Raw genomic sequence first — 27,882 nt, 5'->3', positions numbered from 1 at the left:
GAAAGGGATGTACTTCCTGGTGATCTTTAGGTATAAAGGCAGCAAATGTGAAAAGGTTCTTTTCTTGGGCTATAGGTAAACTTGGTCATTAGAAAGGGCAGCTAATTTAAATTCTTTTTTTTTAAGTGTTACTGGGACACAGCCACACATTTATTTATTTTTTATTTTTATTTTTGGCCGCGTTGGGTCTTCGTTGCTGTGCGCGGGCTTTCTCTAGTTGCAGCAAGCGGGGGCTGTGCTTTGTTGTGGTGCACGGGCTTCTCATTGCGGTGGCTTCTCTTGTTGCGGAGCACAGCCTCTAGGTGTACAGGCTTCAGTAGTTGTGGCACGCAGGCTCAGTAGTTGTGGCTCACGGGCTCTAGAGCACAGGCTCAGTAGTTGTGGCGCACGGGCTTAGTTGCTCCGCAGCATGTGGGATCTTCCCGGACCAGGGCTCGAACCCGTATCCCCTGCATTGGCAGGCAGATTCTTAACCACTGCCCCACCAGGGAAGCCCTAATTTAAGTTCTGTATGTCAGTGGCGAGTAAGACCTAAACAATAGCTGGGGATCATATAAGATGAAATCAAACATAGTTTTTTAAAAAGAAAACAATTATTTTTTGAAGACTTTGGATTAATAGCCACCAGGGAGTCAACAGGAGATCTTTTTTACCCCTTTCGAGGAACTTGACTTTTGTGCACCAGGTAGCTTTTCTAAAGACATCCAGAATTTGTCTTCCACTGGAGATTCCCGCAGTTATAAAGTCATTTAAACGCATGCTGAAGGGAACAGCAAGCCTGTAAAATTCACACTGAAGTAAGTCGGGTTTTCTCCTCTCTGTCTCTGGCTTAGAGCTTGATCACCGCCCACGAGCAGTTCAAGGCCACACTGCCCGAGGCCGACGGCGAGCGGCAGTCCATCCTGGCCATCCAGAACGAGGTGGAGAAGGTGATCCAGAGCTACAGCATCAGGATCAGCTCGAGCAACCCCTATAGCACTGTCACCGTGGACGAGATCCGGTCCAAGTGGGACAAGGTGGGCGACTGAGGGGGGAGGGGGCGAGGCTAACGTTCTCGAAGCCGAGGTGGAGGGAAGAGGTGAAGCCCTGGGGGAGTTAGAGTGACTGCGTGACATTGCCTCACGATCAGGGTTGTCTTCATAGACATGTTAAAAGGGAAACTGAGGCATAGTAACAATTTTAAGTGTTTGAGCAAAAATCGATTCGAATTGGGCAGCATCCAGTCTAGCTGGCAGAAAGGGACTCCAAGGAGCTGAACAAAATGAAAGGCTTTTATAGGCAGAAGGGAGTAGGAACAGGGAAGTTATCTGGCCAAAAAAAGGCAGATTGGTTATTGCAGAGTTACTTTCCTTTAGGGGAGGGAAGGGGTCTACCCAGATGACTGATTGACTAAGATTCCGTTTCTGGGAGAGTGGAAACTGTAATTAAGTTAAATCTTGGTCTGGTGGAGTGGGATTTAGCACTCGACTCTATTTTGGGCTTGTTTTTAACAGATGAAATATGTTATACTCTTAAATCCATTCAGCAGCTTCTGTGATTTGTAAGGAAAGAAAGTAGAAATGATTGTCCTTAAGGAAAACCTTATCAATGTTGGCAAACTCAGTACAGGTTATGATGCTAATACCATAAAGGAAACTATTTTTAAAACCCCAACTGAAAATTTGATGGTATCAGCTTGCCGCTAGTACTTCGTTAAAGAATTTTTAGAATATGGGATAGACATGTCCCAAGTGTGTGTGAATTTTAAATGCAGGAAAATTACTTAGAAAACTGTATCTGGGGAACCAAAGGACTTCCTGCTAATTTGCTGCCTCTTATATTTGGGGAAACCGTACAGACTTAATTATAGTCCAATGGGATCATTTGAGCCTTTTTGTCTCATTCTTAAGAAAGATTTATTTTCTTGTTTAAATTGAGGCACGATCATCTTAGTATGCTACTACTTAGTCTTTAAGAAATCCACCGCGTGCATTTGAGGTGGCTTGCTATAAAAACACACGTTCAGCAGTCGTTTAGTTATAAACGATGCAAAGAGAAAAAAAAAAACAGGTATGGGAAAGAGAGTGTTCATCTGAGAGACCATAATTAGTTATTGTGTTTGACCTTAAAATTAGCTCTGTTCTTCTGACAGCCGGAGTGAAGAGGGAAACGTGTTGAGCTAAGTAGTTTCCTTGAAAAAAAACAGGGAAATGTGTCATTTCTTAAAGTGAGACAAACTTTTCTCTTGTCACTAAGTTATAAAGCAAAATTTGCCAGAGGGAGTTCTGTAAAAGGTACATTGAATAATAATGTCTTTAGCAGCAGTTTTGCCAACACACAGAAAAGCCTTCTTGAAGTAGCTCTTTTGTCTGCAGATTCAAAAAGAACTGAGACATAGCATTAAAGTGTAAATCACAGGGTACAAATGGAATGGAAAAGATGTAGGCAGGGTAGGATACTTTCCTGTGGTCCAACATCATATAGGACTGAACTCCTGAAACTGGCAGGGGTTCTCAACTTTTTTTGTGTCTTGGATCACTTGGTAGTCAGGGAAGCCCATGGATCCCTTCTGATAATAATATGTGTAAATTCATAAAAAATACTTAAGGTTACAAAGAAAATAAATTACATTAAAAGTAGTTATTAAAGGGCTTCCCTGGTGGCGCAGTGGTTGAGAGTCTGCCTGCCGATGCAGGGGACACGGGTTTGCGCCCCGGTCCGGGAAGATCCCACATGCCGTGGAACGGCTGGGCCCGTGAGCCATGGCCACTGAGCCTGTGCGTCCAGAGCCTGTGCTCCGCAACGGGAGAGGCCACAACAGTGAGAGGCCTGTGTACTGCAAAAGAAAAAAAAAAAAAAAAGTTAGTAAAATATATTTTATATATATTTGTGTAACTGAATCACTTTGCTGTACACCTGAAATTAACACAACACTGTAAATCAATGGTACTTGGGTAAAAAATAAATTTTAATGAAAGGAGATATATATATATATATATATATATATTTAAAGTTGGGATATAGTAATGTATGTACTTCTTTACTACCACATTTTAAACCGTGATCTAATAGCAGGTCTAATAATTGTGAGTAGTGATGAGTGTATATGATATTTTGAGAGGCAGGCAGTAACTGATATATATGAGAATGTCTGTGATTTCTATTGTGGTAAAGTCACAGTGGATTTGGTGCCCGCATTCATAATCAAAGGAAATGCTCATTTTCCATTAGGGGTGGTGAAAATAAGGATGCCACTTTTCCTTCATTCAAGTTCACAAATTCTCTGCACCCTGGACCCAGCTCCCCGTAGGGTTAGTACTGCAGGCCAAGAGCCCCTGGCTAGAGGAACAGTCAGTGTCCCTCTTGCAGACTTAGCCAGTCTTTCAGCAGGCAGTGGAGGCACTGGGTGGCAGTCGAGGCTAGACTGAGCTCTTCCTTTAGTCCCTAAAGTAGGGACCCCACTCCCCTTCCCCTCCCTACCTCTCCTCCCCTCCCCACTACTCTCCCTCCCTCTCTCTCTGCTCCCACCCCTGCCCTTCAGCCACCACCACCGATCTTGGTCCCTCCTCCTAGACCACAGCTGGCCTCTAACCTCTGTTGCCCTTGAACCCTGGCAGGTGAAGCAGCTCGTGCCCATCCGGGACCAGTCGCTGCAGGAGGAGCTGGCCCGCCAGCATGCCAACGAGCGTCTGCGGCGCCAGTTCGCTGCACAGGCCAATGCCATTGGGCCCTGGATCCAGAACAAGATGGAGGTGGGTTAGTGACCTTCAGAGGGAGCCTGTCACAGCCTCCAAATCGGTCCCTGAGCTGACACGACGACCTGTCTCCACTCAGTGCCGTGAGAGCACCATCCAGGTCTCCGTGGGCCTTACTCTTGATGGCCCCTGAGCTCTTGCAGCCTGGGTGCCCATGAGCGTCAGTGCAGGGCGGGGGGCAGGGAGGGCACCTGTGCACCAAAGTTGAGGCTGTTCTTGCTGCCATCCATTCATCCTGTCCTTAAGAATGGTGACGGGGCTCTTCCTCAGTTTTCAGCCTCTGCAGGACCTAGAGTTTTACACCGTCCGTCCCTAACGAGTCACAAATACTTGGCATTTTCAGAACATTCAGGGAAAAGTAATCTTTGAATGACACTGATTGCTGGGTTCATTTTATCACCAAGAACAGCCAAGAGACATTTATTGGCCTATTTATTCTTCTCCCAGCCTCCCTTTTGGTGATAAAATGTTAACTTTTTTCTTAAGAGGAGGACATCTAAAAATCTAGGAAATTCTTTTGACCGGTGATGAAGCATCCAGTGGTCTGAAATCTCCCTGGCAGCTGCATTCGTGCAGACCATCCCCTGGCCTCCTGCAGAAGAGGCAGCTCCAGCCTGGGGAGGCTTCTGTGTTCACTGGAAGAGGCCTAAATGGCTCCTTTCTTACCCGTCTTGCTTTGCTTTTATGGATCTTGGTGGGTTTGTTTTGTTTTTTTCCCCATTCTCTAGACAGACTAGAAATAGAGCTTGCTTCATGCTGCAGTACTATCCTGTTTCCCACTTTATCTGAAAAAGCAAGTGTCTCTAGCTGCCGCCTGATGCCGGCGTGGCATTGGAAGCAGAAGCAGGAAGGCCCCCGTAGTAACCTGAAAGGCCGGCTCACCTTGTTTTCTTCTCCTGTTCATGCCTCCACCAGGAGATTGCCCGGAGCTCCATCCAGATCACGGGAGCCCTGGAGGACCAGATGAATCAGCTGAAGCAGTACGAGCACAACATCATCAACTACAAGAACAACATCGACAAGCTGGAAGGTGACCATCAGCTCATCCAGGAGGCCCTGGTCTTCGACAACAAGCACACTAATTACACCATGGAGGTACAGCCATCTGCGGTGCTCTGGTTTCTGGTTGTGACCACTTCACCTTCTCAGGGTGTTTTCCTCCCACATTGGTCTCCATCTGTTCCTGTTTTGTTCTATAAGTATGAAAGGGATCATTAAACCTTTCCTGTTACTGTACGTGAAAAAGCTTTGTGAACTAGATCAAGCGCTACATAGTTGTTGAGGACGGTGATGATAATTAACAACTTTATCATCATCATTATCACAACAATGAACCGAAATTGGACTATTACGTTCTGGCCAGTTTGACCCAATTTGATCTTGCAAATTGGCCAGTGGGTATAATCCAGGGCCTGTCCTGCTATTTGGTAAACGCTAACGACAGATAATACACTGTACATTGTATATTTTATCTTCACAGTGCCAGTTGTCACTGCTAGAACCCTGGTCTCACTTCTGAGTATTTCCCACTATAGAATCTCGAAAAAAGTGGAAAAGTAGAATTAAAAAAAAAAAAAAGCATAGGGAAGCCCTACTTATCTCCCTTTGGGTTGACTCAGCTCGGTGCTTTGTGACCGCCTGGAGGGGTGGGATAGGGAGGGTGGGAGGGAGGGAGACGCAAGAGGGAAGAGATATGGGAACATATGTATATGTATAACTGATTCACTTTGTTATAAAGCAGAAACTAACACACCATTGTAAAGCAATTATACTCTAATAAAGGTGTAAAAAAAAAAAAATGAAAATGAGGAAGGCAAGATTGACCTGCTGGGAGGACCTGGAGCTGATCGTTTGATGTTTCCCTCGGTAGCACATTCGTGTGGGCTGGGAGCTGCTGCTGACGACCATTGCCAGGACCATCAACGAAGTGGAGACCCAGATCCTGATGAGAGATGCGAAGGGCATCACCCAGGAGCAGATGAATGAGTTCAGAGCCTCCTTCAACCACTTCGACAGGGTACCTCACTCCCTCTAGTTATTTGAAAGGCACCACTGGGGACATCAAAAGATGTATTTGAAATAATATTCATGCTATTATTTTAAGTTTTAATGTCCTTAAAGGTTATGGGGAAACAGGACGATTAAGGCCAAAGGAAAAGAGGCTCCGAAATGAAGTGTGCTAAGCTCTGATGTCGCTGAAGGTGACACAAAGTCTGGGTTTGTGGGCTGTTTTATACAGAGCACTTAACGAATGCCTTTGTAGTTGGGATCAACACTAGATTTGTTCTAAGTGAAAGTGTACCCTTACCAAAATGTGGTTTGGGGATTTAGGACATTTTCTAAATACTTAAATACAAAGCTGTAATGAACTTTTCCTAATTAACTATTTAGGTGAAGCACCTGATGAAAATTAGCCTACTCTTTTGCCATAAAATTTAAGTTTCTTTTTTAATTAACAAAATTGATTCATGGAATGTTGAAGGAAAATGCACCAACAAAATGGTGATCATATAAAAAGTTAAGTGCAGCTCTTAAAATATTATCTAGTATTTTGATTCGAATACAATTGAGTAAAACCAGTTCTTCACAAGAAAATGCCCAGTTTGCTTATCATCTAGTTAAAAGTGACTCCTAAGGCCACATTCCATTCCTTAAAAGATCCGTAACAAAGTAAGTATATTTCATTACTTTGCTTGGGACCCTGTTTATGGTTTACAGATATCAGTTAAATGGTTCTTAAAATGCCTCTGCTCTAGACCAGCCATATTCAGGCCTATCAAAGAGTTCAGAAAGTAGACTTCTGATCAGGGAGCTGAGGCATAAATAAAGAATTATACACAGAGTTGGACATTAAAGTTAGCTTGGCTTCAGCACAACTGTACTGTACAAAACATGCTGTAACACTGACCTGACTTCCTTCAGGTTGAGTCATTTTCCTCCTGTGGAGGGAAATAATTGATCATCGTCCCTACACACATCCACCCGGGCTTATGCGAAGACAGCCCTCAATCGTTTGGGCCACCTCATAGGAAAAAAAACCCAAATTTATTTGAATCTAGGATAACGAGACTGTCTTCTGCAACAAAAGTTCAAAGGCAGACAATGCAGAACCTGCCAAGTGTAATAGTTTAAATTAAGGATTTTTGTGTCTTGGAGGGACATGGGCCTGAGAGTAGCTGCGGGGTAACTTTCCAGTGTGAGTCCTAGCCATGTTTTAATCTTTGGGGGAATTTTACAAGTGAGGACTGCCTGGGGCCACGAGAGCGTGAGGATTTCTCAGAACACTTAGAGTGTGTTCGGCCATCGGTGGGTGGCAGCGGGCAGCTCCTGACGAGGTCATTTTCACTGGCACTGGGTAGTCCCTCCTGCTTTCTTGAATGTGTGGTCTCCTTTCATTCTTGACTGCTGTTTACCCTCCTTTCCTCCTTTTTCCTTTTTAAGAAATTATTTTCTAACATCCCTGTGTCGGGTCTGTCCTTCCTCTAAGTCAGTGATGACATTTACAAATTATTTGGCAAATCTCAAAGTGTCCCTTCTTGTGTTGGATTTTGTTCCCTGGTCAAGTAGAGTTTTTTATTTTGCCTCTAACTCTCAACTTCTTTTTATTTATTTATTTATTTATATAATTTATTTATTTGGCTGCTTTGGGTCTTTGTTGCTGCGTGCGGGCTTTCTCTAGTTCTGGCGAGCGGGGTCTACTCTTCATTGCAGTGCGCAAGCTTCTCACTGCGGTGGCTTCTCTTGTTGCAGAGCACGGGCTCTGGGCATGTGGGCTTCAGTAGTTGTGGCTCGTGGGCTCTGGAGCGCAGGGTCAGTAGTTGTGGCGCACGGGCTTAGTTGCTCCGCGGCATGTGGGATCTTCCCTGCCCAGGGCTCGAACCTGTGTCCCCTGCATTGGCAGGCGGATTCTTAACCACTGCTCCACCAGGGAAGCCCTCAACTTCTTTGTTCTTTGTATTTGTCGGCAGAGGAAGAATGGCCTGATGGATCATGAGGATTTCAGAGCCTGCCTGATCTCCATGGGTTATGACTTGGTAAGACAGAAGTTGAAAATTTTACTACCGTGTGATATTCTATTGAGCTTAGATTTGTATTATAGGAGACAACTGCCTTAAACTATGGCAGCTCATTTGGGGTTCGTTGACTTACATTGTCTAGGGTAACATTTTTGAAGGTTTGCCTGGTACCATATAAAAATAACTTCACAGAGCCAGAACATATATTTTCATTCAGTCATCGGTCAGCTGGTTTTTTCCTAGTGAAGGAAGAGAACATAAACTTTCCTGATGATTTTTAAACAGCTTTAAGTGAGAGATAATTCACATACCATACAATTCACCCATTGAGAGTATACACTTCAGTGTCTTTTCTTGCTGATTTTAAAGTATTTTTCCTCTAGTATTTTAGAAGATAAAAAGTTTTTAGTAAAAATCAGCTAAGAAATCTTACATTTCCCTGTGGGCTGTGAGTGTGCCCTTATACCCTCACTTCTCTATTACCTGCTGATGTGTAATGTTGAACATGAGCTGCTTTGATTCCTCTCAGAACTGTCAAATAAGCATCATGAGAACCCTTTTCTGACCTGCCTTCTCTTTTGCAGTATTATTCTTCTCAACTGTAGTCTGAGAAAAGGCCTAACCCTCTTTGAATTCCTCTTCCATAACTATATTAAGTCCCAACGGCAACATGGGTTAGAGAGAGGAAGGAATTCTGACATTCAGGAGCTTCTGGGTTGATGCTACAGCAACGTTTAAAAATCATTTGACGGCAGTAAACTTAAGTCACCCATAAGGGGAATCTGTTCCAAAAGTGGAAGGGAAGTGCAGGGACTATGTAAGTTTTCAAGCAGAAAGGAACTTGCATGCCAACAGGTAAAAGCAGGAGAACGGCACTGCTGAGAGTTGTCGGTTGAAGTAAATGTTTCTTTGCAACCTTGCCTCAGGGTGAAGCTGAGTTTGCCCGCATCATGACCCTGGTGGATCCCAACGGGCAGGGCACCGTCACCTTCCAATCCTTCATTGACTTCATGACCAGAGAGACGGCCGACACCGACACCGCCGAGCAGGTCATCGCCTCCTTCCGAATCCTGGCTTCCGACAAGGTCTGCATGGACATGTTTTCTTCTGCTTTTGTGACAGCCCACTGCTTCATTCTAATCAAAAAGGAAACAGCATTGCAAATAATAACCATTTTGATGTATTGCATTTTGTATCACGACAGCACTGAATTCAGAAATCACGTAAATATAACAGTGATGCCCCCAGAACAGGTTAAACACAGACATTCTGTCCTGGCATTTGTGCTTGTCCTTATGGGGAGTTTTATAGAAGGAACCGAGAGTATGTATTTTGCAGTTTTTTTGTCTGTTTTTCTGGTTCGACCCTACTTCACATTCTGGGTTGGTAGATATGACTCTGAAAGAAGGAACAATGCAATTCAGATGTTATAAAACTGAGAACCGTCTCTCAAGGACCAATGACCCTGACACTGTGCCCCGCCCCTGGAGCAAAGTTAAATAGAGCCATTCATTCATTTAAAAAATTGGCTACTTTTTCATTATCTGAAGCCTAGAAATTAAGTAGAAATTTAATTGCAAATACAGAATTTTCAAATCTCTTTCCCAAAACAATATAAAAACATCTCAGTATGTATAAACTCAATTTGGGCTATGATTCCTTTACCCTGTGTTCTAGCTGAGAGGGAAAGGAAGTTAGGATTCTAAAACACATCAGCATGGGACTTGCCCTGCAGTCTACTGGTTAAGACTCCACTTTCCAATGCACGGGGCGTGGGTTTGATCCCTGGTTAGGGAACTAAGATCCCACATGCTGTGCAGTACGGCCAAAAAAAAAAGAAACGCATCAACATGGCCATGTTTATTACCTTAAAAAACCCTTATCAGACAAGATAAACTGTTTAAAATAATTACGTTTGTTTTAAAATGAATCCTTTATCATGGGGATGGGGTGGAGGGGAGGAAGTCCAACTGATGTAGGAGATAATAAACCAAGGCTTATTTAACCCCCCAAAAAACCCTACTATAAATTACAATATGATATTTGCTATATATCTTGACCAGCCAATCTTTTTTTTTTTTTTAAATAAATTTACTTATTTATTTACTTTTGGCTGTGTTGGGTCTTCGTTGCTGTGTGTGGGCTTTCTCTAGCTGCAGTGAGCGGGGGCTACTCTTGGCTTCTCTTGTTGTGGACCACAGGCTCTAGGCGGGCAGGCTTCAGTATTTGTCATACACGAGCTCAGTAGTTGTGGCTCGTGGGCTGTAGAGCGCAGGCTCAGTAGTTGTGGTGCACAGGCTTAGTTGCTCCACAGCATGTGGCATCTTCCCGGACCAGGGCTAGTTGGCAGGCGGATTCTTTTTTTTTTTTTTTTTGGGGGGGTACGCGGGCCTCTCACTGTTGTGGCCTCTCCCGTTGCGGAGCACAGGCTCCGGACGCGCAGGCAAAGCGGCCATGGCTCACGGGCCCAGCCGCTCCACGGCATGTGGGATCCTCCCGGACCGGGGCACAAACCTGTATCCCCTGCATCGGCAGGCGGACTCTCAACCACTGCGCCACCAGGGAAGCCCAGCCGATCTGTTTTATGAGAATTACCCTATTTCCTCTTGGACATTTGACATGAAAAAGAAAAAAAAAAAAAAAGACTCCATTGTTCAATGTCAGTTTTGTTTTGTTTTAGAAAGAGCTTTTCTCCAGTGGTAACATGCTGCTAGCTTTTAATAAACTGTGTAGGAAAGTGACTCCATTTTCTAAAAGCGCACATCACATTATTTAAAATAAACAACCACATTGATAATTTCAAATTAAATAATCCTGCGTTTTCATCAGCATATGATGTAAACCAGCCTACCCTTAATCTTTCTGGTATGAAATTTACCTCATAGTATTTTTCACTTGCATTATGGCTCAGTTGAAGAAGTACTGATGTACTGCTCCCTTTGCCTTCATGGAGTATATTAAATTTCCTGCTGGCTAGATGATGAATTACAAGTAAAACTCAGCCTTTTGTTGGTTGTCCAGTACTGTGCACATTAGACACCCAGCCTTTAGTCCTTTTTATTTTTAATTTATTTCCTTTAATTTTTATTTCATATTGGAGTATAGTTGATTAACAATGTTGTATTAATTTCAGGTGTACAGCAAAGTGATTCAGTTAGTCCTTTATTAAAATTACACAAATGCAAGCAGTGTATTTAAACCATTTATGTTCCTGTGTTTTCTGCAGTTGATTTTGCAAACACACGTGTATTTTTTTTCCAGCCGTACATCCTGGCGGAGGAGCTGCGCCGAGAACTGCCTCCTGACCAGGCCCAGTACTGCATCAAGAGGATGCCCGCCTACTCGGGCCCAGGAAGCGTGCCTGGCGCCCTGGATTACGCCGCCTTCTCCTCCGCGCTGTACGGGGAGAGCGATCTGTGAGGCCGGGGTTCTGTAATCGCTGGTCCCAGCAGGACGCAATAAAAGCTCGTTATAGTTTGTTTCTTGGAAACTTTGACAAGCTTTATTCAGTTAAGAGAGAGAAAACTTTTTTTGCAGCTCAGTTATTGCCAGCAATGTAATATGGCTGAGGTTTTTCCAGTAGATGACATAGCGTACTTAACAAATAAGTTTATTTCTGAGATTCTAGCCAAATGCAATGAAATATCAGGGGTTTTGTTGGTTTCTTTGATAAAGCAAAGCAAATTACTTGAGTAGTGTGAAATTAGGAAGACCCAGGGACAGAAGAAATGTACAAAATGGGAAAATTCCAAAATACCCAAGATTCAAGAGCAGAAAAATAATAGTAAATGTTTGATACTTTAAAAAATATTCTTCATATATATAATATGCTTATATGGTTATCCCTAGGGGAAAATATTTGGGATACCGGTGTTTTACTTTCTTGCTTATCCAAAGATTAGCTATGTTTAAGATAAATGGTACTGTCACCTCTTTAGCTGAATTTAATATTGTGAGATGGAACTTCCAGGGAATAGAAACAGACTACCCAAAAGATCTTTAGTACTTAAAACATTTTAGATAGAAATTATAGTCAGCTCTTCATTATTTAGGACTATGTAGTCTAATTAGTGGGTTTCAATGCCTTACTCATCCTCCAAAGTAGGGACCTCAGGAAACATGGAAGTCAGTTTAATTGCTGGGGAAGAAGATGGAATCACTAGGTAAAATGAGTTTTTTAGGATTATTTATTGATTCCAGGTTTCTGTACTTTGTCTAGAGCTTGTTAGTATGTTAGGTTCTCAAGAGATGACCGTACGTAAGTGCTCTGTTTTTAAACAAACAGGTGTTGATAGTAGTTCATAACGGGGACAAGTCAAAAACTGGTACCTTTATAAGCTCTCCAGGCAGAACTTCTCCTTTATACCTTGAGTTTTATGATATGGTGAAGAGAAGGCATTGGAAGGGAAGAGTTAGTACGAAAGGACTAGTTCTCAACAACAGTAGAGGTAAGTTCTTTCACTGTGGAACCTTTACATACTTCAGGTGAATTCATTTCGTGTAGTAGGAGTTCCTAGATGTTTCTGCCAGCACTCAGAGCATGTTCCCGCTGTGATTGGATGATGCATCCTAACACATCCTGAGTCTGGCTCTGTCTGCGTGGAAGCCCCATTGCAGAAGATGCCAGTGGCTCCCACCATCAGCTAGATCTGTCAGTGTTCGTTCATTTTCCTGCTTGTGCTACCGTATGCTGTACCTCCCCTGTTTTTCCATCTTGTTGACAGCTTGTAGAGAATAAAGCAGGCATTCTTTTTATATCTGAGTCCTTAATGATCAGGACATGAATTATAAACAAAAACAGTTGTAAACAGCAATTAAAGTGTCACTAGAAAAGCAGTAATGTGTTACCTACAGTTTGTTTCCTCAGATTTTTGTAGATTTCCACCAGTAGTTGGAAATGTGATATTTTCCATTCATGACTATCTGGTAACTTAATACCTTTACACAGTTGGCCCTCTTAGAACCTTCAGCCTTTATAAATTTCATTTAATTTGCTTCATTTTATTAAGTAGTTGATAGTTTACAAATTCCTGAAATATCTAAGTCCTTGAGTTCAGTGCCAAACACTTTTGGGGTGTCATTTAGATGAACTGTGACTCCTTATTTTACTTCAAGCAGGTGCTATATTCCAGCCATAAACATTAAGGAAAAAATGGGAAGTTGTTCTGCCTTTGAGGCTACTAAGGGGATTTGTGGTATTTTAGAATGGGTATAGGTAGTTCATCTACCTAAAACTTTAATTTCTTTACAACATTCAGGCAAGAGAATGGATCAATACTGTCTGCTAATAAATGAAAAAAGGAAATAAACTCTGAAAACACTTAACATGTTTATACTCTCATTTTAGAAGTTATTTTTATTTCTGAAGCTGAATTATTAAACTTAATTTGTAAAAGAAAAGGAATCCCTGTTTTTTATTATTTCAAAGAATAACCAGCTTCTTTGGTTAACCACAGACTTTTCTCATGTAAAATTTCCATCATCATTAAAAACTCTCATTTGGTTTAGTATTTGCCTTCCTTAAATTATTAGAGACTGGCTTGTAGGGTAAAGGGTAAATTTGAGATGAGGAATTAAGGTTTGACTCAGTTAGAGGTGAGTGATAAATGGATTAGGAAACTAAATGGATTAGGAAGACATTTTTACCCAGGAGATCACTTCAGAGTCCCCAGTAGGTATTCTGATTAGGATCAGAAAACCCATCTGAGGTGTCTCTGTTCTTCTGCCTCTGCCTTAGGCCACGCCCTTATCTCCTATTTGGACTATTGCAACAGCCTCCTTAAAATCATGTCTTCGTTTTCTTCTGTGGATCTTGGAATGCTTGTTATTACCATGCATGAAAGAATATTCTGTCGTAAAACCACCTCAGCTCTCTATGGGGGTGGAAGGTGGGTGTTGGTCTTTGCCTCTCTCCTGGGCGCTCTGCCTGCACACCGCTCACTGTCAGACCAGTCCCCCTATCAAACATTTTCATCAAGCACCTCCTTCATGTACCAGCCAGGCCTCCTCTTATCTGGCCGAGATCAACCTTGAGAAAGCTGACAGCAAGCTCAGGAGTATCCATCATGTCTATTCTGCCAGTGAGCTGCCCTGCAGACAGCCCTCACCCAGGGGCCACGGTCCCTGGGAAATTTCTGGGGACCTAAGCCCTGGGGCAGAAAAAGACAGACAAGCTTTGGCCAGTGGTGGGCACTGGCATAAAGCAGGTGCAAGCACTGACTGAGGCCACATGTCCCTTGCTAAAAAAAAAAAAAGAAGCTTAAGAGTTGAGACATTGTCATTTATTCAACAAAGACTTATTGAGCTCCTGCTGTATGCAGGCACTGTGATAAAGAGTGGGGATCCAAAGATAAATAAGGCATGGTCCCTGTCTTTAAAGAACTTGCAGTCTGGGCTTCCCTGGTGGCACAGTGGTTAAGAATCCGCCTGCCAATGCAGGGGACACGGGTTAGATCCCTGGGCCAGGAAGATCCCACATGCCGTGGAGCAACTAAGCCCGTGCACCACAACTACTGAGCCTGTGCTCTAGAGCCCATGAGCCACAACTACTTAGCCCACGTGCCACAACTACTGAAGCCTGCGCGCCTAGAGCCCGTGCTCCGCAACAAAAGAAGCCACCGCAAGGAGAAGCCTGTGAACCACAATGAAGAGTAGCCCCCGCTTGCTGCAACTAGAGAAAGCCGGCACACAGCAACGAAGACCCAACGCAGCCAAAGATAAATAAAATAAATTAAAAAAAAAAAAGAACTTGCAGTCTACTGGGGATAAAGAACTTCAATTCTATAATCTCATTGGACACCGGACTTTTAAGGAAATACTTCCCAGCAAGGAGGGGATTTAAAGAAACAGGATCTATTTTTCCCCTTGTGGGAGCCAGACATTTAAGGAAATCTTTGTAAGGTCAAAGACTGACTGCAGAAACAATGGAAGAGAAACTTCAGTGATCGTATCTAATAAGGAATACAAACTTTGCAAAATTAGTTTGGAAAATTCACTTGGCTCTAGACCTCAACAAGCAAAAACTAGGAATCCCTGTGGAGTTGGAGAATTAGATTTCCAGAATTACCAAAACATTATACTCAGAATGTTCAGTTCTCAACAAAAAAATTACAAAACATACTAAGAAACAGGAAAGTATGATCCATTCATTGGAATTAAGAATTGGACAGCAATCATCCCTGAGTAATTCAGATATTAGAATTATTAATCAAAGACATTTAATCAACTATCTTAAATATGTTCAAAGGGATAAAGGAAACCATGGACAGAGGAACTAAAGGAAATCAGGAAAATGGTGTATGAATAAAAGGAGGGTATCAATAAAGATATAGAAATGATCAAAAAGAACCACACTGAAATTCTAGTGTTGAAAAGCACAATAACTGAATTGAAAAACTCACTAGAGGGATTTAGTAGAAGATTTGAGCCGACAGAGGAAAGGATCAGCAAACTTGAAGATAAGACATTTGAAATTACCCAGAAAAAGAATATGATAATATGCAACACCTCTGCATGATAAAAACATTCAATAAACTAGGAATAGAAGGAAACTTCCTCAATGTGATAAAGGCCGTATGAAACGAAAAACACATAGCTAATATTATACTCAACATTGAAAGACTGAGGGCTTCCCTGGTGGCGTAGTGGTTGAGAGTCCACCTGCCGATGCAGGGGACATGGGTTCGTGCCCCGGTCCGGGAAGATCCCACATGCTGCGGAGCGGCTGGGCCCATGAGCCATGGCCGCTGAGCCTGCGCATCTGGAGCCTGTGCTCCACAATGGGAGAGGCCACAACAGTGAGAGGCCCACACACTGCAAAAAAAAAAAAAAGACTGAAAGCTTTTCCTTTAAGATCAAGAACAAGACAAGGGTTCCTTCTTTCACCACTTCTATTAAACAAAGAATTGGAAGTTGTAGCCAGAACAATTAGGCAAGGAAAAGAAATAAAAGACATTCAAATTGGAAAGAAAGTGAAATTATCTCTGTGCTACAGATGATATGATTTTGGATGTAGAAAATCCTAATGAATCCACAAAAACATTGTTAGAACAAATAAATGAATTCAGCAAGGTTGCAGATACAACTGATTTTGAGGTGTTGATGTTGTATTTCTACACACTTGCAATTAACAATCTGAAATGGAATTTATGAAATAATTCCATTTACAACTTCATTAAAAAGAATAAAATACTTAGGAATAGATTTAACCAAGGAGGTGAAAGACTTGCACACTGAAAACTATAAAACATTGCTAAAAGAAATTAAGGAAGACCAAATAAATCTCGTGCTCATGTCCTGGAATATTGTGTGATGTCAGTATTACCCAAGGCAATCTATAGATTCAATGCAATCCATATCAAAATTCGAATGGCATTTTTTTTTTTACAGAAACAGAGTCACCCTAAAATTTATATGAACTCTCAAAGAACCCCAAATAGCCAAAACTATCTTAAAAGAGAGAAAAAAAGCACAAAGTTGAAGGACACACACTTTCTGATTTCAAAACTTACTACAAAGCTAAACAGTGTGGTACTGGCACAAGAACAGACATATAGGCCAATGGAATAGAGAACTGAGGAATAATTCAATGTGGAAAAGATAGTCCTTTCAACAAATAGTGCTGGGAAAATTTGGATTCCACATGCAAAAGAATAAATTTGGACTTTTATGTTATACCCTGCACAAAAATTAACTAAAAATGGATCAAAGACCTAAACTTAGTAGCTAAAACTCTAAAAATCTTAGAAGAAAATACAGGGGAAAATTTTCATCACACTGGATTTAGCAATGACTTAGATATGACACCAAAAGCACAAGTAATAAAAAAAAATAGATAAACTGGACTTCAACAAAATTAAAAGCTTTTATGCATTAAAGTACACTATCAAGACAGTGAGAAGATAACCCACAGAATGGGAGAAAATATTCACAAATCATGTATCTGATAAGGGATTAATATCCAGAATACACAAATAATTTCCACAATACAACAACAAAAAATAAACAACCCAATTCAAAAGTGGGCAAAGAATTTAAGGAGATATTTTTCCAAAGAAGATATACAAATGGCCAATAAACACATGAAAAGTTGTTTAACGTCCCTAATCATTAGGGAAATGCAAATCAAAACCACAATGAGATACCATTTTACTCCTATTAGGATGGCTATTAACAATAAAATGAAAAATAACAAGTGTTGGCAAGGATACAGAGAAATTAGAACCCTTGTATATTGCTGGTAGAAACGTAAAATGCTGCAGCTACTATGGAAAACAGTCTGTTCCTCAAAAAGCTATACCAATACCACCAAAATCCACTTAATTATATGCCTTAAATAGGTGAACTGCATGATATGTGAATTATATTTCAATAAAGCTGTTAAAAAAGAAGACAATGCAGCAATCAGCTTCGAGGGGAAAAGGTTGTGTATCAAGAATTTCATAGGCAGCCAGTTAGTTGTGCATGTAAATGAACAGTAGAAAGACATTTTACATATGGCAGAGTTTAGAACGTCTGTTATCTATGTGCCCTTCAAAAAATTACTTGCAGCCAAGTAATAGCCTTTTCCTTCCTACCCATTTGTCTTAGTCCGTTTGGGCTGCTCTAACAAAATACCATGGGCTAGGTAGCTTATTAACAACAGATATTTCTCACAGTTCTGGAGGCTGAGAAGTTCAAGATCATGGTGTCAGCATGGTCAGGTGAGAACCCTGTTCTTGGTTGCAGGCTTCCCTTTATATCCTCACACAGCAGAAGGGACAAGGGAGCCCTGCTGGGCCTCTCCTATAAGACCCCAAATTCCATTCCTGAGGGTTCCACCCTCATGACCTAGCCACTTCCCAAAGCCCTATCTCCTAATACCATCACATTGGGCATTAGGATTTCAACATATGAATTTGAACACAAACATTCAGCCCATAGCACCATTTTTTGTAGTCCAAACTCACCTCCTTCCATGAATCTTTCTCAGTTCTTCATATTTTGAATGAACTTTACTTCCTTTTCCCGAGTCAGTAGCTTTTCATTTGTATTTCCGTTACTCCATTTATTATGATCTGCTTTGTCTTATTTATTCATAATTTGTCTTGAAGTGTCTTTGGGGAAGGAATCTTATCTTGAACATCTTTATATTCCCCAAGGCACCTGACCTGGTTCTTATCCACTTCAGGTATTTAATTGGCACTTGTTTTATTGAATTTTCTGAAGTTCTGCTGTCAGTATTAATTATACATTTTGATAATCTGAACAAGGCCATAGGCTTCAGTTTCTTTGAAGTTAATTTAATTCCTAATAACAAAAATTCCAAGATGGAACACACTGCAGAACTAATCCTGCAATATACCTTAATGATTGACAAATAGAATGAAAGAATAATTGGTGATTAAATATTTACTTGAAGAAAAATACATAATTTTAATGTTTTCAGGCCATAGTTCATTTCTGTGCAACATCCAAATTGATAGTTTTATAATAACGTTTATATTAAGGTTCTTAATACCAACTGGCTAGCCAAGTGTAAAAGCTACCTCACATCGTTTTATAAGTACATGATACTTATACGTGGCTATTCTTTTTTTTTTTTTTACGTAGCTATTCTTAATCATACACCAGGTATAGTATTTTTCCACTTTAAATGTGAAGAGCAATACCAACATGGTTGTCTGTCACCAGAGAAAGACTAGCTTTCTAAAAAGACCCAGGCAACAGTTGAATGGCTTTGAAGACTAGTGCTATCAAACCAGGACAACCTGAGGTATGCAATCTCCATTATAGATACCAGCTGCACTTTCATCGCAGGAACAGGGTTAAAGGTCCCAGCAACCAGGTGAGCATTCCCGAGTTCCCTAGTCTATGCTTCCAATCCTAACCAGTACTCGGCCCCAAACCCCACATTTGCTGACAGACAGGTGTTTCTTCACTAGGATTAATACCTTTAACCAAATTACACTTGACCTGGGGATTATTTTGCTTTATTTAATGTTAACCTTAGTGAGATTTATCTTACCATCGGCTAAATATGGAATCATATTTCCAATCTTAGAGAATGATTATAGCTTTCAAATTACATCCTGGTGAAGACAAAATAAAACAAAAATCTCTCTTTCTGCCAGTAAAGCGTCTGCTATGAAAGCTGAGCTAGCGGTGTTCATTTAATAATGTCCAGAAAATGATGACTGCAATATTTCTCCAGTAATTTATTCTTGCAAACATTATTTCCTCACATGCCACCATGTGCCAGGTATTAAATGTTTCTGTAGCTATAGCTAGGACCAAACCAGAAAAAGTCTGTACTAAAATAAGACTTTCTTAAACTGAATCAAAGACTTAAGTAAGCAAGGCAAAAGAGCAGGCAAGGCACCTGGCCTACCAGAGCTCAGGAATGTCTTGTACTAACACTCTGGGGATGATGTTTGGTGACCTTTAAACATGAACCCTTTAAACATTAAAGTTTTATCTGTTCCCAAAAGCCAAGTAGGAATATCTCCCATTGAAAATGTAGTATATTTAAAATTCCATGGTTTCATGAATGAAGATAGCATTTGTTTAATTCTAACGACGTGGCAACATTTTATAAACTCGTGTTATTCTGTAAATTAAGGCCAGGGAATCTGAGTAACAATGGAAATTGCAAGCAATTCCATGTGTCCACTTTTCTGCAGAGAGGGCTCTTTCATCAGCTATTCAAGGGCAAGTACTGGCTTACAGATAAAGAAGAGGAATGCTGAAACGAGTTTTCCTGGGATTGAGGCCCAACTGTACCACCTCTTAGAAGTGTGACCTTGGGCAAGTTGTTTAACTTCTCTCTCTCTTCTTTTTTTTCCTTTTTCTTCTTGATTAGTTAAGTGAAGCAGTGGGGGTGGGGAAGGAACAAAGAAATCTGTACCTGGCTGTGATCAATGAATTGTAAACACTGTTACACTCTTGCACTCTGGCCAGCCAACGTCTCTTTACTTTGGTTTTCTCATCAGTAAACAAGGATGATAACAGAAACTAGCTTATAAAGATCCTCCTCCGTGGCACTAATCTTGTTTTATAATGATATATTTGATTATCATTTGTCATACCCTCTAGGCTGCAGGACCTGGATCTGTTTTGTCTCATTATTTTAGCTTCAATGCCTGGCACATAGCATTGTCAATAAATATTTGTGAAATAAATAAATGCCCCAACAATTCATAGGATTTCAACAATTAGATCTTTAAAAGCCAGTATAACAAGAACTCTTATCTTTTAATGAGTTTGATAATGTCTCCCAAACCACAGAATTTCTAGGTTTCAACTTGATTATCTTTTTTTTTTTTTTTTTTTGCCACGCCACGCAACTTGCAGGACCTTAGTTCCCTGGTCAGGGACTGAACCCCGGCCAAGGCAGTGAAAGCACCAAGTCTTAACCACTGGACCGCCAGGGAATTCCTCAAAACTTGATTATCTTAATTGCACTTCACCTTCCAGTCTGAGCCAGAAAACAATACTGGCTAGTTCACTTAATTCTTTTAAATCACCTGTATATTGAAATTTTAAAAGAAAACCAAAGCAAAATACTACCTGGTTTAGGTTGCTGAACTTGAGATTAGTTTAGATCGCATTGAACTTTAACCAGTTTCCTTTTTGGTTATGAGAAAAGAATTCGTTCTTCATGTACTCTTTTCAATTTAAAAATTATTTCTGGGACTTCCCTCGTGGTGCAGTGGTTAAGAATCCGCCTGCCAATGCAGGGGACATGGGTTTGAGCCCTGGTCCGGGAAGATCCCACATGCTGTGGAGCAACTAAGCCCGTGCACCACAACTACTGAAGCCCGCACGCCTAGAGCCCGTGCTCCACAACAGAAGCCACCACAGTGAGAAGCCTGGGCACCGCAACGAAGAGTACCCCTGCTCACCACAGCTAGAGAGAGCCCACGCACAGGAACGAAGACCAAATGCAGCAAAAATAAATAAATATAAAACAATAAAATAGCACCCATATTAAATGAAGTGTAGGTTAAAAAAAATAAAAAAAATAAAAATTATTTCTGATTTCCCTCCATGTTTAGGACACAAATTTCCAGGATTCAAAGACAGAACTTTAAAAAGTGTTTGTCAGAGCACTTTCCCCTCCTTATACCTCATTTATAAGTCAGATAGATAAGCAATTATCAATTTAGCTCTCAATTCAACATCTTAAGTACCAGATTCCTGTCTATTAAACAAAAATACTTGACTACTCTTAGGCAAAACCAAAAGAAAAAAAAATAGAAAAAAACCAAAACAAATTAAAAAACCAACCACTCACAAACAATAAGAACAACACGCCCCCCCCCAAAACCAAAAAATCCAAGTCAAAGAAGAAAAAAACAAAAAACAGAACACATTGCATTTTCTGAGAAAGTTTTAAAATAATTCTTACAATTACCTACAGGGGAGAATCCTTCCTTGTCTCTTCCAGCTTCTGATGTTTGCTGGCAATCCTCAGCATTCCTTGGTTTTCTCGACGAAAAATTGATTAGTCGATCTAAGAAAGAAACAGAAATTTTTATTTGAGCCAAATTTGAGGATTATAACCGGGGAAAAGCATCTCGGAAAGCTCTGAGAACTGTACCGCCCGTTAGAAGTAAAGGCACTGTTACCTAAGTTGTTTGAGACAGAGGGCTGTACATCAAATGACCTATTATTGACAGTTTACATAATCCAGATCTGCAAGTACAAGGTGGTGGGTCATGTGACCCCTTACAAGCTCAGGAAGGAATGTTATCTTTTAAGGAGTTGTCTTGGTGCTGGGAGAATGTTGCTCTTTATGGTTGAGCAGCATCCTGCTGATGTGGAAGGTTTGGTCCATGCATAATGTAGACACAATGCACAGTGACGGGAGAGAGGAGGCCAAAGGGCAGAGAAGAATTTTGTATGTTTAAATTTTTCTCGTCTGGCCATAAACTATGAATTTTACTTCACAGTTTGTAGCTGCATCACACCAACATCTGCCTTCACTGTCACATGACTGTTTTCTTCTTGTGCATCTCTCTCCTTTTCCTATAAGGATGCCACTCTGCTCCTGTATGATTTCATGTTAATTACATCAACCACCACCCTATATCCAAATTTATTCACATTCTAAAGTACCGGAGTTTAGGACTAACCTCAACATATCTTCCTGGGAGGACACAATTCAACCCACACGAGTATTCTTGGAACTTTTAAGTTGTGTGAGTTTTTGTAGTAGGAATTCACTGCCGCATTAGGCATCATGTATCCCTTAAATCTTGTTCCCCTTTTACAACTAAGAAAATAGTGAATTTGGTCAGTTTTATCTGAGAAAGTAAACTTCTGATGACTTGCTAACAACAGAGACTGATATACAATACCTGGAATTTTTACTAGGATAGGGGATAGTAAATGACTAGGTGCTTTTAAGATTACTTTTCAAGAGAGACATCAACAAACTTGGAGAGAGAGGTGAAAAATTTTAAACTAGCCCTTACAATCTTAACAAGACCTTCAGCTATTCAGGGATATCCCCTCCCTCTCACACTCTTGTTTCATTCTCTCCCCACTCACTCCATTTTCAACCCTCCAGGTATTACCGTCCTTGGTAAGGATGCTATACACATTACTATAATTTTGTAGATTTAAACAATTGAGGTACAATTACATACAGGAAAATGAGAAGGGCAAGCAAACTTGTGCTCTTTCTGAAAGTTAGTAGGCTTCATTATTTTGTCTCTATTTTATTTTATTTATTTATTTTTTGCGGTACGCGGGCCTCTCACTGTTGTGGCCTCTCCCGTTGCGGAGCACAGGCTCCGGACGCGCAGGCTCAGCGGCCATGGCTCACGGGCCCAGCCGCTCCGCGGCATGTGGGATCTTCCCAGACAGGGGCACGAACCCGTGTCCCCTGCATCGGCAGGCGGACTCTCAACCACTGCGCCACCAGGGAAGCCCTATTTTATTTTTTCTAGATTCATTTGCTTTTCCTCCTAGCATGCTTAGCCGTACACAGCTGTCTTTTATTTTCAAATTCTCTCAAGTGCTGTGTTCTACCTGGGAGTTTCTCCCAACTGGAATGGCCTTAGCTGGCACACACCTTTCCTTCAGAACTCAGCGTCTTCTTCGAAACCTTCCCTTGGGTTTCTGAGTTCCTTTGGCACAATGTATGTGATTCTTTTTATTTTTCCCTGTTCAATTACTAGTCTTAACCAGACTGAGTTCTTCCTCTTAAGACAAAGGTGGGGGGTGTGATGTACCTTGTCTGTCTTTGCATTCCAAGTGTGTAGCCCAAAGCCTGACACATAGTGCGCGCTCAATAAAAGTTTATTGTCAGTAAGTGACAATTAACACGCATATATGTACTTCATAGTTTTCCCTGCGCGTTCACACGATCTTATTTGATCCCTACTACAACCTTATAAAATAGTAATTATCACCACCCTATCATTTCCTATTTTATTAAGTGTAGAGTAGAGACGAAGAAGTTAAGTATCTTGCCCCGCGCCAGTCAACAGTAAAGCGTGACTCGCACCTGGTTTTCCAAGACTCCCAAGTACCGGGCTCTTGACATCATACAACATGTTGAGGTCAGCGCCAACTTCACACCAGGATTTAAACTTGGGGAGACCCGCTGCGGCCGCACTTTCGGACGCAGGGCTGAGATGCGCAAGGCCTCAGAGGGGCACCTGGGACCCTGGACTACATCTCCCAGAAACCCCTGGGGGCAAAGCCTCAGGTGAGTGGTTGAGATCTAGCAGCCCATAGAGCCGCGACGAGCTCCTACAGACCAATCACGGGCCTGAAGGGCGGGTCCTCCCACGCTGAGGCTGGATTGCGCGCAGAAACTAACAGTATTCTGAGTTTCCCCAAACCCTGAGGGGACTCAGAGTCTCGGCCGGCGCCTCGGCCGCCACGTCGTCCTCCTCTTCGGGTCTATCCCGCGCCCTCCCGGCGACCCGGCCTCCGGTCGCGCGGGTCTAGCCGCCAGGCCCTTGCCGAGGACAGGCCAGGTGGCCGAGAAGAAAGCACGTGCTTGAGCAGTGGTCTGGGCCAGGGGTCCGCCTGTCGTCGCCGCGCCGCGCCAGGGTCCTGAGGGGAGGCCCCTCCCTCAGTGTCCCCCGGACTCCGGCCTTCTGTGAACCACTGGCCCCGCGCTGGCTGGCGTGGCTCTGGGCCGTCACGTGTGGAGGGAGGGTGCGTCTTCCCCGCCGCGTCCCCGGCCCGAGGAGGAGAGGACTCCGCAGCATGTCCCCCGCGCTCCACGACCTGACGCCATCCGGTAACGCTACGACCCGCTCTCCGCCCTTCGGTGGTTTATTGCCTCCTAATCCCTGGGGTGATTCAGTCACCACCGAAGACACCTGGTTAGGTTTCCCCGTGGGCGGGCGGCGCCTTTGAACTTGCGGAGGAGCCCTGAGGTACCACGTTTTCTTGCTGCGTTCCTTCCCTCCACCCACTTCCCCCTTCCTCCCCAGGCAAACCAACCATCAAATCCGTAGAGCACACTCCCTACCCGCAATGCCCCGAAACACATTCTGAACGTCAAGGTAACTACACTTTGCAGTTTGACGTAGCGTATTCCTGCAGGGCCCTATGGAAGTTTTGCATGATTGAACGTTCTCATTCAGCATATGTTTACTGAGCACCTAAGCCAAAGAAGGTTCAGGCGCTGAGAGGTAAGGAAGCCCAGAGAACTATTTAAAACTGCGTTGAAGTTTTATTTTACACTTCGGGGTTAGAGCAGTAGTGCTGCAAACTCCAGTGTGCATAGAATCACTATGTTAAAATAGATTAGCAGGTACACAGTAGGTCGGGATGTGGAGTAATAATCCTGAGTGATTTTGATGTTGGTGGCTCCGGCATCAACAATGAGGGGAAAAAAACGAACAAACTAGTTTAGCACAAGAACAGAATATATTTTCAGCTTTAAAATGAGCTCTGGGCCTTTAATGCCGTCCCTGATTATAATTTGTGGACAAATACACCCATAAAAACATGTGAGGTATGAAGTAGAAAATGAAGAAACAAGAGAATCAGTAATAAGGACGGAACAGTAGCAATGCTATGACAGATGATGCTGCTCAGCTCAGGGAGGAGCGTGAAGACTGAATTCATAACTCAGAAATTTTTCAGAGGTGAGCTAGTGACCCTTTAGATTGTAAGGTCCTGATAAATGGGACCGTTAGAATTGTTCATGAAACAAGTGGAACTATGACTGAGAAACATTTGATCACTGTTGCTATAAAGTAAGACCTGTATCTCTCACAGGGGTGTCATTTATTTATTTGAACAATATCTCTTACCGATGACTTCTGGCACTCCCCTCCCCGTTTAATTAAAATAGGAGGTAAGTGATTTCCCTTATCCAGCAGCAAAATGCCTCTAAAGATTTAGAATAGTTTGAATACTGAGTGATCTTTGTACAGCAGATGAAAGGAAAATTGTTGAGTATTTGAATCTAGCTCAGCTCCCTGACCCCAAGGCTCACTTCTGCAGCTTCTCTCTGTGTGGGCAGCCTGTATGTTGGGGTGAGAATCAGGTTTTAACTTCCTAAAAACCCTTACTTAGTTACTTATTGGTGTCCAGTCTTAGTGAAGCTCTTTAATGAAGAACTGGGAATTCTTGAATCTCGAGGTCAGGCCTTAAGCCTAAATGTCCATGACCTCAGACCATGGTTGTACCCGCTTAGGAAAGAGGCTGGTGGGCTAGCAAATACTTCTTGTGAGAAAAGTTTAACTACAGCTTCTAAACATTTCTTAGTTTCATCCTTGCTATCTATGTTATCTGGAGCTCAGTTGTTAAGTGATTAATGAAAGAATGACTAAATGAGCCAGGGAATTGATATCAGCCAGTTACCTGATTCTAATTCTTCCCTGTCTTATTAAAATCAAAGCGGAAATAGTATATTTCAGAAATGGAACATTGCACAAGCAGAGAGATGTCTACAAAGTGTAGCAAGTTGGTGCAACCTAGAAGTTAGAGATTCAAAAATGAAGTATCTTGCAAGGGACTTATAGGGCAGCAGTAAGATAGTCTTTGATATAGTAAAGTCAGGAAACTGCTGAGAATGTGTTGGGATCATTTGTTTACAATGCAGAAAATGAAAACTTCTTTTCCTTGCTCTGTGTGTTCCCCAGTTAGTGCAGTGGATATGGGAGTCCTAAATAAATCAGCTACATGGGATCATTCTGTCCCCAGAGGAAATGTGTTCCTGACACTAATTTATTACCTAAAATCCTGTGTATTAGGGGTTTATTTGTTTATGCCTTCATCTTGTCATTCTTCAGGATGGTTCTTAAAGGTGATAGTATCTGACTTACCCACCTCAACATCTAATTGGTGTTTTAACCAGTTAACCCATGTTTGTTTATTCTTTGGAACACTTATTATGAATCACAGTATTATTACTGGGAAATAAAACGTTAGTGGTAGAAAAAAAATCACCCAAATAAAATACATTGCCTAGGTCCTCTCAAACTGGGAAAAATACTATGATCTCTTAGGCTTGCTAGACAAGGACTCTCTCTTCTGGACTGCATATCTATATAATACATATATATGTTAAACTTAAAGGTATTTCTGAGACACTGTTGTAACTAGTCGGTTAAATGAAGGACCTGCAAAACTTCTACTGTGAAAGATGTTAGGGAGAATCTGCTCTGTTTAGAACCTTACTGGTCAGGAGTAAAATGTACAGAATGTACAGAATGTTCTAGGGCTTCCCTGGTGGCGCAGTGGTTGAGAGTCCGCCTGCCGATGCAGGGGACACAGGTTCGTGTCCCGGTCTGGGAAGATCCCACATGCCGCGGAGCGGCTGGGCCCGTGAGCCATGGCTGCTGGACCTGTGCATCCGGAGCCTGTGCTCCACACGGGAGAGGCCACAACAGTGAGAAGCCCGCGTACCACACACACACAAAAAAGTACAGAATGTTCTAGACCTAATGAACTGAATACAGATAAATACCAGAGGTTTGATTTGTTGTTTTTGTTGTTTATGGGAGAGCAGCATTTCAACAAATGCTCACCCTGCCAAGGGAAAGGAGAATTGTTAAGGTGACTTACTCTTATGAGAAGGTTCTGGAGGAGCAATGGTGATTAGAAGCCAGTGAAAGATAATCCCCTACTGGAAAGTCTTGCGGAACACATAAAGATTAGAACAGTGAACACTTATGCTAACAAATATGGGAGGAGGATCTTTTAGTTTCTCTTATGGTAAATCTTACGTTATCCCCCAAAGGATAAATAAACATGTGGAAAATGTAGATGCATTGAATTTTTAAGGACCTCAGTTGCAGAGGAGTTTTGTGTTCAATCCTTACAATTTCCACTCATATTTTTTTTATTATGTGTTCCCGTTTGCCTCTATTTTCTGTTCACAATTCTCTTGCTCCTGTTTCACATATTTCCACGTATTTGTACATTTCCTTGTAGACTCTAGTCTGTGTATGTATTTTTAATTCATATAAATATAAACCTGGCAGTTAGTCATTTCTAACTTTCTCCCTCAATATTCTGTCCATACAGTAGAGCAACACAGAGGTAGATCCAGCTACCACCCAGTAGTAGTCTGCATGAGCATGCACATTTGACTTTGCCATTTCCCAAGGTTGTCTGCAACTTGCCACTTCTATAAACATCCTCTGATTTGTTCTCTGTGGATCGATGGAGACTTTGTTTGGGAAATACCAGGAGTAAGATTGTTGGGTTTTCCTCATGCTTAATTTTACTGACTCCTGCTAGGCTGCTCTCCACAATGGCTGTATCTGTCTATGTTCCAAAAAGCAAGAGTTCAGATTTTCTTTGGCATTATCCAGTCTTCTAATTATTGCCCATCCATTGTGTATATATTGGTTTTGTCTTGTTTTAATTCCTGTCTTTTTGATAGTTAATGAGTTGGAGCATCTCTTCATATACTTGTTGATTATTCAATTTTTCCTTCTCTTGGTTTGCTTATTCACATCTTTTGCCCATTTTTCTATTTGATTTCTTATTGATTTGTAGGAGCTCCTGGTACATTATAGATGTTAGTCCCTTTCACTTACACCTTTTTTTTTTTTTTAATTTTGTTTTCTTTGGCCGTGCTGTGCAGCTTGTGGAATCTTAGTTCCCTGAGGCGGAATCTTAGTTCCCTGAGGCAGAATCTTAGTTCCTGCTTAGTTCCCTGAGCAGGA

The 27,882-nt window shown here is 41.8% G+C and overlaps 2 protein-coding genes across 9 annotated transcripts in view; both read left to right on the top strand.

Annotated features, from left to right (window-relative positions):
- The window catches only part of ACTN2 (actinin alpha 2), a gene marked incomplete at its 5' end in the record, with an annotated part of 79,069 nt that extends 65,953 nt beyond the window's left edge, over positions 1-13,116 (top strand). For all 5 annotated transcript variants that reach the window (XM_079899811.1, XM_079899812.1, XM_079899813.1 and 2 more), the window contains 7 exons: positions 834-1,016; positions 3,597-3,731; positions 4,650-4,829; positions 5,605-5,751; positions 7,703-7,768; positions 8,677-8,835; positions 11,012-13,116. In XM_079899811.1, coding sequence (XP_079755937.1) covers positions 834-1,016; positions 3,597-3,731; positions 4,650-4,829; positions 5,605-5,751; positions 7,703-7,768; positions 8,677-8,835; positions 11,012-11,170 — 1,029 coding nt within the window. In that variant the 3' untranslated portion in view covers positions 11,171-13,116. The remainder of the gene's footprint in view (positions 1-833; positions 1,017-3,596; positions 3,732-4,649; positions 4,830-5,604; positions 5,752-7,702; positions 7,769-8,676; positions 8,836-11,011) is intronic.
- Positions 13,117-23,546: 10,430 nt separating this feature from the next.
- The window catches only part of MTR (5-methyltetrahydrofolate-homocysteine methyltransferase), a 163,096-nt gene continuing 158,760 nt past the window's right edge, over positions 23,547-27,882 (top strand). For 3 of the 4 annotated variants that reach the window (XM_079899952.1, XM_079899954.1, XM_079899951.1), the window contains exon 1: positions 23,547-23,990. In XM_079899952.1, coding sequence (XP_079756078.1) covers positions 23,957-23,990 — 34 coding nt within the window. In that variant the 5' untranslated portion in view covers positions 23,547-23,956. Of the gene's footprint in view, positions 23,991-24,979; positions 25,059-27,882 lie in introns of all 4 variants that reach the window. The other variant, XM_079899953.1, reaches the window with a different exon arrangement.

This window comes from Stenella coeruleoalba (assembly GCF_951394435.1).
Source record: "Stenella coeruleoalba genome assembly, chromosome: 16".
In the NCBI taxonomy this organism is placed as follows: domain Eukaryota; kingdom Metazoa; phylum Chordata; class Mammalia; order Artiodactyla; family Delphinidae; genus Stenella; species Stenella coeruleoalba.
The sequence above is the reverse complement of the archived record's forward strand: the minus strand, read 5'-3'. Positions and strand labels throughout refer to the sequence as shown.